Raw genomic sequence first — 12,627 nt, forward strand, 5'->3', positions numbered from 1 at the left:
AGCTGCCCTGCAAAAAGGAAAAGGTGACATACAAAATTAGTGAGCGGCCTCAATTCAGATCACATTAAACTATGTTTTGCGCCAAAACTGCAGCAATTTCTCACCTAAATTTTCTCCCATGGGCATCTACCAAAAATGCTCTGCCTGTTTTAAAAAAAGGTTCACAGTTGAGGGAAAGAGTAATGGCACGGCAGAAGGGGCGAAGAAACAACGCACAAAAAAGCGCATACACGTGCACATATACGTATATATAACATATATATATTTTTTGCTGTTTTTTTTGCGCTACCATATGAGTCATATATAAGGATCGGCTTCTCATTAAAATGACTCTTCAATCTGCAAGAAAAGGGGAAGAAAAAAAAAAAAGTGATGTGTTTTTTTTTTTCCAAAATGTGCGTCACAATGGGGGAAAAATTAATATATATAAAAATGGACACTTCAAAGGTGCGTTCTGGACACTGCTACACACGCGGACGCAGCTTCCCTCCGTCAGCCTCTGCCATTACAGGTACTGCTTGTACACAATAAAGAGGAACAGAAAGGGGACGACGAACAGGGGGAATAATTTAAAAATGAGATTTATGTAAAAGTGCTCCCGCGGGTACTTATGAAAGAGGTCGTTGAAGGAGTAACTGTAGTTGCTGTTCGCGTAACGCTAAAGGGGGGAAGTCAAGTGAGGCAAAATACGTCAACAAAAGTGGCATCATTAGTGGTGTCACTAAGTAATATAATGGATAACCATGATGTTATGAAAAAAGGAAGCCTCCCTCTGGGGGGTAACAAAATGGATACCCCCCCGTGGGCCCCTCCTTTTTTTTGAGCAATTCATTCATATGTTACTCTGTTCTGTTCCCTTCTTTCGTTTTCCCTCATTTTACGAACTTCTTCGTAAAAGGCTTTGTGAAAATCGGTAAAGTCATCCGAGCGACTGTAACTTTGGTTGCTCTTTGAATCTTCCGCCTTGTTTCCCCTTCCGTAAGAGTTTTCTCCGTAGTGGGACTTTTCTATGGGGAGGAGGGAGGTGCGAAGTGGACGTAGGTGTGTCTTTTGTGTGTACGGATGTACTGCTGATTGCCTTACGCTCATGAATGAAGGCTTCTATATATCTTGCTGCCGCAGTGGAGTCAGTGGCTAAACGCGTGGCGGCACTTAAATGTATGATTACGCGCATAGTCGTCATTGTACAGGGCTTGGTAGGCCTCCTGGATTTGCTTAAACTTTGAGGTGGCATCAGGGCTTTTGTTCAAATCGGGGTGGTATAACTTGACTTTTTTTAAATAAGCTTCGCGTATTGTTTTTTTGCAGGCATTTTTAGTTACACCTGGGAAGGCCCCCCAAAAGGAAAGAAAAAAAAAAAATTATTGAAATAGGACGAAATGGAGTTTCTCACGTGGGGTGTTAGATAACTTTACTGCGCAGGGGGACTAACTAGGTCTCTCTAAACATACGCAGAGACTGTGCAACGTCCTAATGACACAGGTGTGGTCAAACCCCTCTGTTTACACTATATCTGTGTGTTGCTAATGATGCCACGTGGAGCAGAAAGTCATGCATCCTTATGTGCCATTTTTTTTTTTTTTCCAATTTTACCTAATATTTTGTGATAATTCATTTTTCAAAAATTGTGAGGGCTCTGAAATTCGTTTCTGCAGATTCACATGAAGAAATAAATTCATAGCTGAGAGGAATGCCCCAAATAAATTTACTAAGCAGTGGATACTGTTCCTGTTGCATTTTTTAAAGGAAAAATTAAGCCCCCCCCCCTTCTCTCGGCCTCAATTTTCGCACGACAGTGGTCAGGCGTATTTTCGTATAGTCAGATAGGTACGTTGGTGACTACTTGTGAAAGTACTTTTGCATACCAACGGCATAAATTCACGCACGAGAATGGTTAAAATTATATGTTCTTTATTCGCTAGGGGATTCGAAAAGGGGGTAATCATACGTATGCACTTGTTTATATGTATAACTGTTGGCTTTGCCTAAATTTTTTTTTTTTTTGCTAAATCACGCTGAACAACTCGCCAGGGTGAAACAGTCTCCCATTTTGATTAACCCTTTCTTCGACGCATATTTACTGCTCATTTGTTGCTACACTTAGACAGAGGTGCGCATCTCTCATCTGTATGTTTTGCCCATACGTCGATATGGCACACAGTGGAGAGGCGCCCGTGTGATTATCTACCTTGTTCGTCAGTCCCCCCAGCAGCATCACCCCCGGCTGGTACTTAGCCAAAAGGAACAATAAAAGGATGCTTGTTTTTGTGCCCCTTTCGTTTGTAATGCCTCTAACGAGTTTTACGCAGCGATGGAGTGATGGGAGCGCCTATCCTGTGAGCTGAACAGGAGGACTCCCCGCAGTGGCTCATTCTTCTTAGTGGAAAAAGGCAGGCACAGGAAAGGGGCAAGTCAACCGCGGTGTTTACGTAATGCAGCCATTTTGCAGTGTAAAGTTTGAACAAATAAAAAAAAAAAAAATACATTCAGAAGCATCTCCGCAAAATGCTAAAATGATTTGCTTGACCAACCAGCGGACAACAAAGTGGCAAACCGGAATGAATCTTCTTCACAGTGCGTGGTAGATTTTTTTTTTTTTTTTTTTGGTTATGGATTGTGAACCCCGATTTGCAAGCTATGACCTTTCCTTCGTTGTGCATATTGCCAAACGGCTTTACTTTTATGTCCATTTTGGTACACCCAAAATTGGAGCGAATCTTTTCCCGCCCCTGCTCTCGCTTGTGAAAGCACATCACCGTCGTTATTTTTCCCTTTGCGCGTGATCGCTCCAGGGCTATGATGCGTTTGTGCCGTACATTTGCCGCATCCCTCCCTTGCGTAAAGGATGTGTGGGGGGCATACATACACGTGCACTCTTGCGTGTGTTCTCCTCTGGCGCGAGAGATGCGCGGCATAAAATGCTTCACCCGGATAAGGCAATCAGTCCCGCCGCGCAAAGGCATGCCCATACGTATGCGTACATACCCATTGGTTGAAACTGCGCGTTGGCTCCTTTTTCACCCATTTTCTCTGGTTTTCCCTGATTTTCCCCCGTTTTCCGCCATTTCCCCCTTTTTTGCACCTTTTGCGCGGAAAAGAGGAAACTCGCGCTTGAGGGGGACAAACATTTCGCTTGCGAAGAGCATACCCTTTGCAAGTCAGACGTATGCGCGAAATGGTCGTGCGTGAAAACTCCGCCGCATGGCGCTCACAGAATTTGTGTTTGCGCCCGCGTCGCAGCAGTACATACTGCGTACATACGTTTGTACGTACATAACGGCATACATTTGTACACCCTTTTTTTTGCTGCGCTTTAAGACATGCGCGTGGGAGGCGCTGGACTGGAAGGGAGGGGGAATGGCCATGCATACGCACCGTTACTGCGCGCATACATCCGTAGAGAGAGTGAGGCATGAGGCAATTTGTGCCCCCGCACGTGCGCATCCTTGGCTGTAATTATTTTCCTGGCCTGCGTGGAGCGCCTGTTCAATTTGGCCTGTTCAATTTGGCCTCTTCTTTTTCGCCTCTTCTTTTTCGCCTCTTCTTTTTCGCCTCTTCTTTTTCGCCTCTTCTTTTTCGCCTCTTCTTTTCGCCCCTTCTTTTTCTTTTTCTTCTTTTTTTTTTTTTTTTCCCTTTTGTGCAAATGTGTATGCACGGGTAAATTACTTTTTTGCTCCACTGTGTATCACCATCCCGGATGGTACCTTCCCATGTGACGACTTTGCCTTACGCGTAGTTTTGCGCCACTGCGCGGGTATGCCCCTGTCGGTGGCGCGCCCAAAAAAAAAACAGTAGCGAGAAGAGCGGGTTGCCTCCCCACGCATAAGTCGTATACATATGTGAACACGTACGGACGCACACACATACAGGCACACACATACAGACACACATACAGGCACACACATACAGACACACACATACAGGCACACTTCCACCCCCCACGTGCGCCGAATAAAATGCCAAACTTGTTCAAAATAAAAAAGTCGAAAGAAGAAAACGTGTCGCAGCCCAAGCTAGTGACAAAAGCCATCATCTCGTCGGACTTCATTAAAAGGCTACCGAAATATGAAGACAAAAGGACTATTATATACTACTGGGGGAAGAGAGTGATCAACGAAAATGACGACACGCCAGAGCACTTGCCAACGATATACACCGAGCTGTGCAACGTGAAAATTAAAGAAATCAGTTGCAACAAATCATGTGCGCTATTTTTGAGCAACACAGGAAATATGTACTCTTTCGGAAAGGGGCTACATGGAGAGTTGGGCCAGGGAAATTTAATCGTCTACAGCATCCAACCAACCCTAATCGAGTCGGTCAGCCACATCAAGCAGATAGCCTGTGGGTACAATCACTCCCTCTGTCTGTCAAACGATAATGTTCTCTACGCATGGGGGCATGGCAATTATAATGGCCTAAAATGTAACATGGATAAATACGAGCCAACCATTTTAAATATAATTGATTATGGCGATGTGATTGAAACTACGCTGAACGCCCTGTCGCATTTAATCACTGACTATGAAAGGTGTGAAAAAAAAAAAAAAATCTGCACACAAATTTACGCAAAATATAATCAAAGTATAGCTGTATGTGATGCTAATAGTTCCATGTATATATGGGGAGAGACATACAATAATTATTTGAAATATGTTCCCACTTTTTTTTACAAATTTGAGTGTAACAAAATTAAGCAAATAGCCATGGGGAAAAACTTTGGCATTTTGCTTCTTCTCAATGGAGAGCTGTACGGATGGGGAGATGGCACTTATGGAGAGCTATGCAGACGATCCTTTGATGATGAGGGAGGGTGTTACTTCATATACCCTGAACCGCTCATCCTAAGGGATGCTAACAATAAGAAGTTGCCAAATATAAATAAAGTCAGCGCAGGAGCTAGACACGTGTTGCTAATAACGGAAGATGAACATGTGTGGTCTTTTGGTGATAAAATTTCAGGCCAGTGTGGAATTTCAGGCTTCCAAAATATTGTGACTACCCCCAAATTTGTGGAGCTACATGAAAATAATCAAAAGGCCAAAAAGGTTTTCTGTGGAGAAAGACACTCTGCTTGTATTAACAAATTTAATCAACTCTACATGTGGGGTCATTCTGCGCACCACAAATTAATTTTTACTGCCAGCTCGGATTTTCTCCTAAACCAGAATGTCCAGCCAGGCATTTCCATTCAGTCTGGGCTGAAGCAGAAGTTTAACAAAGCCACGTTGATTTATTCTATGCTGCACCAGAAGGTTACCAATGCGTATTTGGGTGACGACTTCACCATTGTGGTCGTCGGAGGAGAAACGTGCGAAAATACCAAGCAGGGGGACCAGTACTCTGATAAGACGTTTTACTCTGTGCAGGAGGAGAGCGCCTACGTGTCGACGTAGCCTCCACAAGGGTCTGTGGGGGGTGAGGCAAGGGGGACGTCCACGCGGAGGGGGGACGCCTAAGCGTGGTTAAATATGGCACCCGGACGAGCATCCGTTTCGAAACAGCGCATGCGTCTTTGCAAACGCGGAGTGTAGTTTCTTTTTGTTTGTTCGCTATATTTATTTTTTTTTGGGGGGGGAGGATGAATGTTCCCTATCTGTTGGATGGGCTGCAGTCACATGGTGGTATCTTCCCCACGATGTCTCCCTCTCCCCATTTTTTTTGTCACCACGTGAATCCCCCCCCGAGATGCACACCTCCACCTAGCAGCTTTAAATAATTTCCCTGTTCAAGCACGCGCGCTGCCTACTCCTACTCCGTTTGTGCGTTAGCGCGCCTCCTCCCCACCATTCCACAGCGCGCGCTTCTCGCGTGTAGACGCGTGGTGGGCCAATTAGCTAATTGTTTCACTCCAAATGGCCTTTTTAGTTGTATATTTTTCGTCCACGTTGCGCATTTTTTGTGATTAATTTATTTTTTAAATGTGGAACGAGCGTAACGCGGCGTTTGTTTTTGTTTTTCGCGCGTTTAGCGGCGCGTTTATGTGGTGCGTTTATGTGACGCCTTTTTTGCCCATTTATGTGGCGCCTTTTTGACTCGTTCTTATAACACTTTTTGACGTATTCTTTATGACGTTTTTGTGACGCTCTTTTTTTCAAACGGGTGAACGCTAAATCTGTTGCTAGCAACGGTCACATTTAACGAAGCGTACGTAAAAAAAAAAAAAAAAAAATTCACTGCCCATTTTTCGCTAGCAGACATTTTTACAAATGCCGTGTGTGCAATTTTCCACGCACAGGAGGTTGTCCGTTTAGAGAAGTGGCAAGTACAGAATGAGTTAAACTGAATTCGCTTCGGGGGGAGAGAAGGTATAACTCGCTAAATGACCAATTAAGGCTGCTCTGCGAAGGTGCACGTCCACAAAAGTTCTTCCGCGGGGGGATACTCCCCCAGTTGCACGCCCTAAACGATCGTCTCGTAATTCTGCACCTGCCGCTTAAAGTGAACTATCGAGAAAAAGGTCAAAATGGTTTCAATGTAAGTTTCGAGGAACGAAAAGGAGTTTATAATTATACAATTCAGTAGCAGCCATTTTGCAGCGGACGTGTGGCACCTTTGCTTCATATGGACCTCCGTGGAGTCTATGATTTTCCCCGACGTTATCAGAGAGAAATAAAACGTGCAAACGTTCGTGGCAATCTTAACGATGCATAACGTTATGGTCAAAAAGGTGGATATGATAATTTCATCTTCGCTCACCACTTCTTCTCCCTTTATTAGCATAAAAAAAAAGTCGATAAAAAAGCTCGAAACTGAGAAGTGAGAAAAAAAAAAAAAAAAAAAAAAAAAAAAAAATGCACATGAGCCGCTCATACCTGCAATTGCACACGCCCCTTCGCCCCCCGCGCAGCTAAAAGAATTACCCAAATTTGCCGCGGTGAAAAAGAGGATGGAAAATATTTCAAAGCATTCTTGGCGCAGAATTATGGAGAAAAAACACGAAAAGGTGAATACATATAACAAGAATATGTCTATGTAGAAAAAAATGAACCAAATATATCTGAGGGGGGTTTTGTACAGCGGAGTGGGCCCGCTGATTTTCCTTCGAAATAGCGATCCTCGAATTTTTTCATTCAACCCTGTAATTCTGCTTATGCGTATACACATTATTTTGGTCCCCGTTTGTCTTTTTGCAAGCGCTGCTCGGTTGGTACCGCCTTTCCGATGTGGCTTCCTACACAGGCGCGGCTTCCAATACAGACGCGGCTTCCAATACGGACGCGGCTTCCAATACGGACGCGGCTTCCAATACGGACGCGGCTTCCAATACAGGCGCGGCTTCCAATATCGATGCCGCCGCTCCCCTTTAGTGCGCCCCCAGGAGGTGATGTTTTAAAAAAAAGTGGCAAATATGCCCACAGAATGGATAAAGACGCACTCGCGTTACGTTTCGCGTGATTGCGGGTAAAATGCTACATATTTTATCTGCTTAAAAAAACACAAAAAATGTGGCGCGCGTTCAGTCTTTGCAGAGCAGTGGAGGGACGATTAAAACTTAAAAAAAGTCATAAAATAGTCATAAAAAAGTCGCAAAAAAGTCGTAAAAAAGTCGCAAAAAAGTCGTAAAAAAGTCGTAAAAAAGTCGTAAAAAAGTCGTAAAAAAAATGGTGAAAAAAGAGGAAATACTTATAAATGGTAAACACTTAAATACGCGTGTGCAGAAAAATAAAACAATGTTGTGTGCAATGAAGTGACGCGGGGGGTAGACGCACGTCCAAATTTGCCTTCTCCAAATGAGGAAGTCATGGAGCTGGCTTCCAAAAAAAAAAAAAAAAAAATCATTGCGCGAAAGTGTGCACACTGGGTGATATAACTTGATAAGGACAAACATAAAACAACATCGCGCGCAGATTTAAATGTGCTTATATGTTCAAATGAAGAATCATCAGTGGGGAGGGGAATTAATTATGAATACGCATTTCTTCATGTTGAGTAGGTACAACTAGAGAAATGCAAAGTGGGTATAAAAAAAAATACCAAAAATTATGCTTTACACATTAATTATTCGTTTTACAATCTGAAAGGGACTTGCCCCGACGCATTTAATTCGAGTACCAGTGGTGTGAGCTTCCATTCGAAAAGGTAAAAAAATTGTGCAGTTTTTTTTTGTGAAAGGTTCCTTATTAGGGTACATTCTGATAAGATGGCTTTCTTCCGCAAAAAAAAAGGCGCAACTGGTTTGTTCCTCCTCTTTTTTTTTCCACCCCGGTTATGTTGCCCCACTTTGGTACCCCCCACAGACGCCGTTTTTTCCCTCGCGCGTTGTTAGCTTCACCTACGCTGTTAAAAGGGGTTGCTACTTTGGGAGAATTCCCCCTTGATGCGTATGGTCAGGGGCCACCCTCACAGGGAGATCATCTCAACGCGGCTGTGCGGCTGGCGGTCATGTGGTATAGGTTCACATGGACGATACAAAGCGAAGTGAAGAATGAGGGAACGAGGAAGAGCAGATGCGGGGGTAGTCAACCCACACTGGGAATGCCACCACCGCTAAAGCGGCGCTAACATCACCGCTACCCGCCGCTAACACCGCTAACACCGCTCCCCCCTCAGTCGGAGTCCAGCCCGTAGAAGGCCTTCGCGTCGTAGGAGTCAAAGTTGTCCTCGTAGCAGCCCTCATTCTCCATGTAGCAGAGCTCGTCGTACTTCGTTTTGCAGAAGATCTCCCAGGGAGTGGCGTGGGGGAACTCCGTCTCGATCTGCAGCTCCTTGTATACATCCCTGCTCTCCCAAGCAAGTAACTTGGAAAGGCTAACCAAGCAACCGAAAAATCTGGCGGCATATTTCTTATTCCTTTTAAAATCAGATAGAGTAAAATTGCCTTCATTCTTTGGCTGAATGGCATCATTCATCTGGCATAACCAGTCTTCAAATTTGGGTTCCTCTAAATAGTGGGACTTTAATCTCTCCATTTGAATATTAAAAAAGACTTGAATCTCATGATCCCTAATGACGCAATCAGCATCCAAGTCGATTAGCTTAAACCAAAATTCAATGGCCCGATTGGATGTCATGTCTTCATAATTCATAATGAAATAAATCCAATCGTTTAGACACATATATTTTTCATTTGGCCCTCCTAACTTTATAGAAATTCTAGACCAAATTCTATTTACTATAAAATCGTTCAATGAATGGTTATCGAATCTGTATAGGTCATTATCATCAATGAGCATATCTTTGCAGCTGCTCGTTTGGCAGAAGGTGCAGTAGTAGACATAGAAGTGGGAGTAGCTAAAGTAGTTTTTCACGTGCTGCACTTTTATATGGTCATCTAGGCAACACCAAATGTGAGCTAAGTTGTGCTTCCTCAAATCCTTCAGGTAGACTCTATTCGTGTCGTTTACATCTATGTGATAATATATCCGCACGATGACTGACTCTATGTATCTTTCTAGAAATTCTACGTGCTCATGCAGGAACTGCAATGATGTGTTTCTCTTTAGAATTTCTCTTACGAACACGTCGAAATCTTTAAACTCGATGTAGTCCCTACTTTGGTCCTTAATCGCGTTGAAGAAGTTTATAACGGAGCACTTTTTGTATGGCACGTCTGTGAGCTCTCCCTTTTGGCTCCCCCCTCCGTCATCCCCTTGGGGCGCTCCCTCCTCGCAGTGTATATGCGTTGCACCATTTTGCAAGTTCGAAATTGCGTTCGCAGACTCCTCATCTACACCGCCATTCAATGGAGTGGCCACGTGAAGGGCACTTTTTAAGCTCCCCTGTTTGCCCCTCTCAAATGAACTCCTATACCTCCTATCGTCGTAGTAACTCGGATCCTTCGTCCCGTCGATAAAACGATTGCGGAAGTATTTCCTCACCTCCTCACAGGTTACAAAATCTTCGTTTGCTTTCTCAATGCGAGAGAACAACGTGTGACTCATGTATCTTCCAATTTTTAGAAAATCGATCACTACCAACCTTTCGAATGAATCTACATCCATTTTGTTATCACACTGGCAGAATATTTTTTTTAATTTCCTGTCCGTCTCCTCGTTCATCAGCTTGTCAATCGTTACGGTCATTTTGGGTATCACAATGGGCACCTCCCTTTTGTTTTTATCTGGAAATTTGCTTCCACTTGACGGGTTATACGTGGGGTCACTTCCGCTTTGTTTCTCCTCATGCGGAGACCCTTCCAACGCTTTGTTTTTCTTCGGGAGGGGACTCTCCTCCGTTGGAGTTTTGCTCGCAATGGGGGCCGCTGCTCTGTGCTGCGTTTCGCTCCCCTGGTTGGTTGGCACTTCATTGGTTGGCACTTCGTTGGTTGGCACTTCGTTGGTTGGCACTTCGTTGGTTGCCACCTGTTTGGTTGGCACCTTCTTCGGGGCCGCCTTATTGTGTACCTCCCCCTGGAGGGGCTCCTCGACGGGGGAGGTGCTCCCGCCAGGGCGCTGCTTCCCACCGCTGAGACGTCTCCCGCTTCTATCCCCAGGTTTGTCCTCACCGAGGGGGGTTCCCTCCTGAAGGACCGCTCCTTTCGCTGCACCATCGGGAACATAATCATCGTCTCCCTTCCAATGAGTGCCATCCTCCCTAAGGGTAGTTTCCCCAAACGTAATCATCATATCGTCCTTCTCACTACACTGCGTGGGGGTGGTGGACACCTCATATCTCGACTTCATTACTGCCTTCCTTTGGGGGCTAAAAATTTCATCCCCCAAGTGGTTTCTCTCCCTGGGTTGCTGCACCCTTCCCATAATTTCGTGGCATTCCTCGTCCTCACCACTGTAACTGTTTGTACCTCCTTTCGCTTCTTCCCTACCAGCGTGTCTCTTTTTTATTATCATATCTTCACCACTGTGATGGTGTTTCGGATTTTCATCTGTCAGCCCATCGGTGTGATCATTCCGCTCGCTGCTAAACTGGAGATCACTTCCAACACTGCTGCTCCTCCTTTGTGCTGTCCCACTTGGGGAGTGCCTCGATTCAGCTCTAGTTTTGCTCTCCCCCAAATGTGGGTCATCCTTTTGTGTGGGAATGCTAGACCCCACGTGGACGCTGCCACTTCCTTTCCTTTCCTGTTCGCTTTGAGACAACCTCCTCATGAGGATGTCATTTATGCCCACTCTGCTTGTTCCTAGTGTTAAAGAGGTGGTCCTGTCCCCCCCCTTCTCATCCTTCTCATCCTTCTTTCGCTCTCCATCTGTTTTATCTTCCTCACCCGATTCGTCTCCCTCTCCGCTGCGACGAGTGAGTCGGTCCAGTTGGCCCAAATCATCACAGGTACTTCTCCCACACTGCTCAGAAAAGTCATTCCGCTTGGCAAACTCATTAGGATGCCCATAATTTTTATCCCCCTCGTAATCTACCTTGGGGCTAAAACTTTCGCTGTTCTTTTTTATGTGCTCAAATGGGGGGATGTCCGAGTGGAACAAATGCCCCATGTTGTTTCTCGCCAAGTGTAGCTGATAATCTAACCAGCTGTCAACATCGTTGGGACTTTCTTTTAATTTCATTTTAAAATTTTGTATAAATAGCCACACATCTTCGTCCATCAAAAACTGCCTCATTAATTCCCCCTTTAAAAATAAATGGGGGAAAAAATGCGAATCTTTCATTTCTGATTTTTCCAACCCTGGGGGGGTTAACCTCTCTGTGTGTGCATTCGCCTTCTCATTCTTCATCTTCCCGTTTGCTACGAATTGGGCTCGTTTCATTTTGCCCTTCCGTTGTGATGCGTTACGTCTGGATGTTCCTACGCGGTTCTTTCTACCTCGCGTCTGCTCTACTAGTCTGAAATTGATACCCCCAATTAGTCTTTTCTCACGTGGACCGCTTAACTTTCCAGTCGAATGGGGAAAATCAGAGGGGGGGGAGTTCACCCGTTGGTACGGTCATGCTTGGGGATGCGTCTGTTCACTTCCCCTTTGGAGTGTACATGTATATACATATATATAAATATCTATGTTTTTTTTTTTCCCTATTCACGGGGAGAAGAGCAATTCTGTTTTGCGCCTTTCCTGTGTAGGCTTAATGCCAGGGATACAACGAAAAAAAGCAATGTTCCTGGTGGTGGCTCCTTTCTTCTGCTTTTCCCTCGCCTGGCACACGGGAGGAACAGCGAAGAGGATAAAGGGCGTGGTGGTGCTACCTTCTGACGGACGCTTCACCTCCACATCTTCGTTATGAATGTAAAAGATCCCTCCAACTTTCAAACTAGGTGCTCATAAAAGATGAAAAAAAAAAAAAAATAAACAACGATGTAGTGCCTTAGCAGTTTTACCAGTTCGTCTTTTCGCGCACACTTTTTTGGCCTTCTCCTTGGTCCCCCCCCGAAATTGCAGCAAAGGAAATTTTTCTAACTCGAATCGGATTAAAATAGAAGAGGCCTCCCTCACAGGAGTAACTAAGAGGTGAAACAAATTGGGTGCCCGCATACGGTGTTAAGTGTTCCTGCGTGTTTGGTCATGCGGGAGGCTTCAAAGCACGTGCGCGTACATAAAAAGGGGTACGTGCCCGCTGCATGCATACGGACGTTTAGGGGAAGCCCGCCACGTGGGGCCATAATAAAAGAGGAAAGGAAAAGGAAAAAAAATAAAAATAAAAAAAATGCTCCCTTGAAGTCGCACAATCTACAAGCATAGGGCCAGCACTACTTAGTCTCGTTCCCAATTTTTCACTTCC

General features: G+C 44.8%; 4 protein-coding genes across 4 annotated transcripts; 1 reads left to right on the top strand and 3 right to left on the bottom strand.

Annotated features, from left to right (window-relative positions):
- Positions 1-505: 505 nt before the first annotated feature.
- PVX_114815 (DnaJ domain containing protein) lies at positions 506-1,615 on the bottom strand (the record flags this gene model as incomplete). Its single annotated transcript, XM_001616301.1, has 4 exons — positions 506-658; positions 844-1,007; positions 1,169-1,324; positions 1,594-1,615. 4 exons carry the CDS (start codon positions 1,613-1,615, stop codon positions 506-508), a joined length of 495 nt encoding a protein of 164 aa, XP_001616351.1.
- Positions 1,616-3,956: 2,341 nt separating this feature from the next.
- On the top strand, positions 3,957-5,396 carry PVX_114810 (hypothetical protein, conserved; the record flags this gene model as incomplete). Its single annotated transcript, XM_001616300.1, has 1 exon — positions 3,957-5,396. The coding sequence occupies one exon, from the start codon at positions 3,957-3,959 to the stop codon at positions 5,394-5,396; it is 1,440 nt and encodes a 479-aa protein (XP_001616350.1).
- Positions 5,397-6,402: 1,006 nt separating this feature from the next.
- Positions 6,403-7,107, bottom strand: PVX_114805 (hypothetical protein, conserved; the record flags this gene model as incomplete). The annotated part of the gene is made up of 2 exons (XM_001616299.1): positions 6,403-6,752; positions 6,864-7,107. The coding sequence occupies 2 exons, from the start codon at positions 7,105-7,107 to the stop codon at positions 6,403-6,405; spliced, it is 594 nt and encodes a 197-aa protein (XP_001616349.1).
- A 1,442-nt stretch (positions 7,108-8,549) lies between these two features.
- PVX_114800 (hypothetical protein, conserved) lies at positions 8,550-11,561 on the bottom strand (the record flags this gene model as incomplete). Its single annotated transcript, XM_001616298.1, has 1 exon — positions 8,550-11,561. One exon carries the CDS (start codon positions 11,559-11,561, stop codon positions 8,550-8,552), a length of 3,012 nt encoding a protein of 1,003 aa, XP_001616348.1.
- Positions 11,562-12,627: the final 1,066 nt, after the last annotated feature.

Source organism: Plasmodium vivax, chromosome 11, assembly GCF_000002415.2.
Source record: "Plasmodium vivax chromosome 11, whole genome shotgun sequence".
Lineage (NCBI taxonomy): Eukaryota > Apicomplexa > Aconoidasida > Haemosporida > Plasmodiidae > Plasmodium > Plasmodium vivax.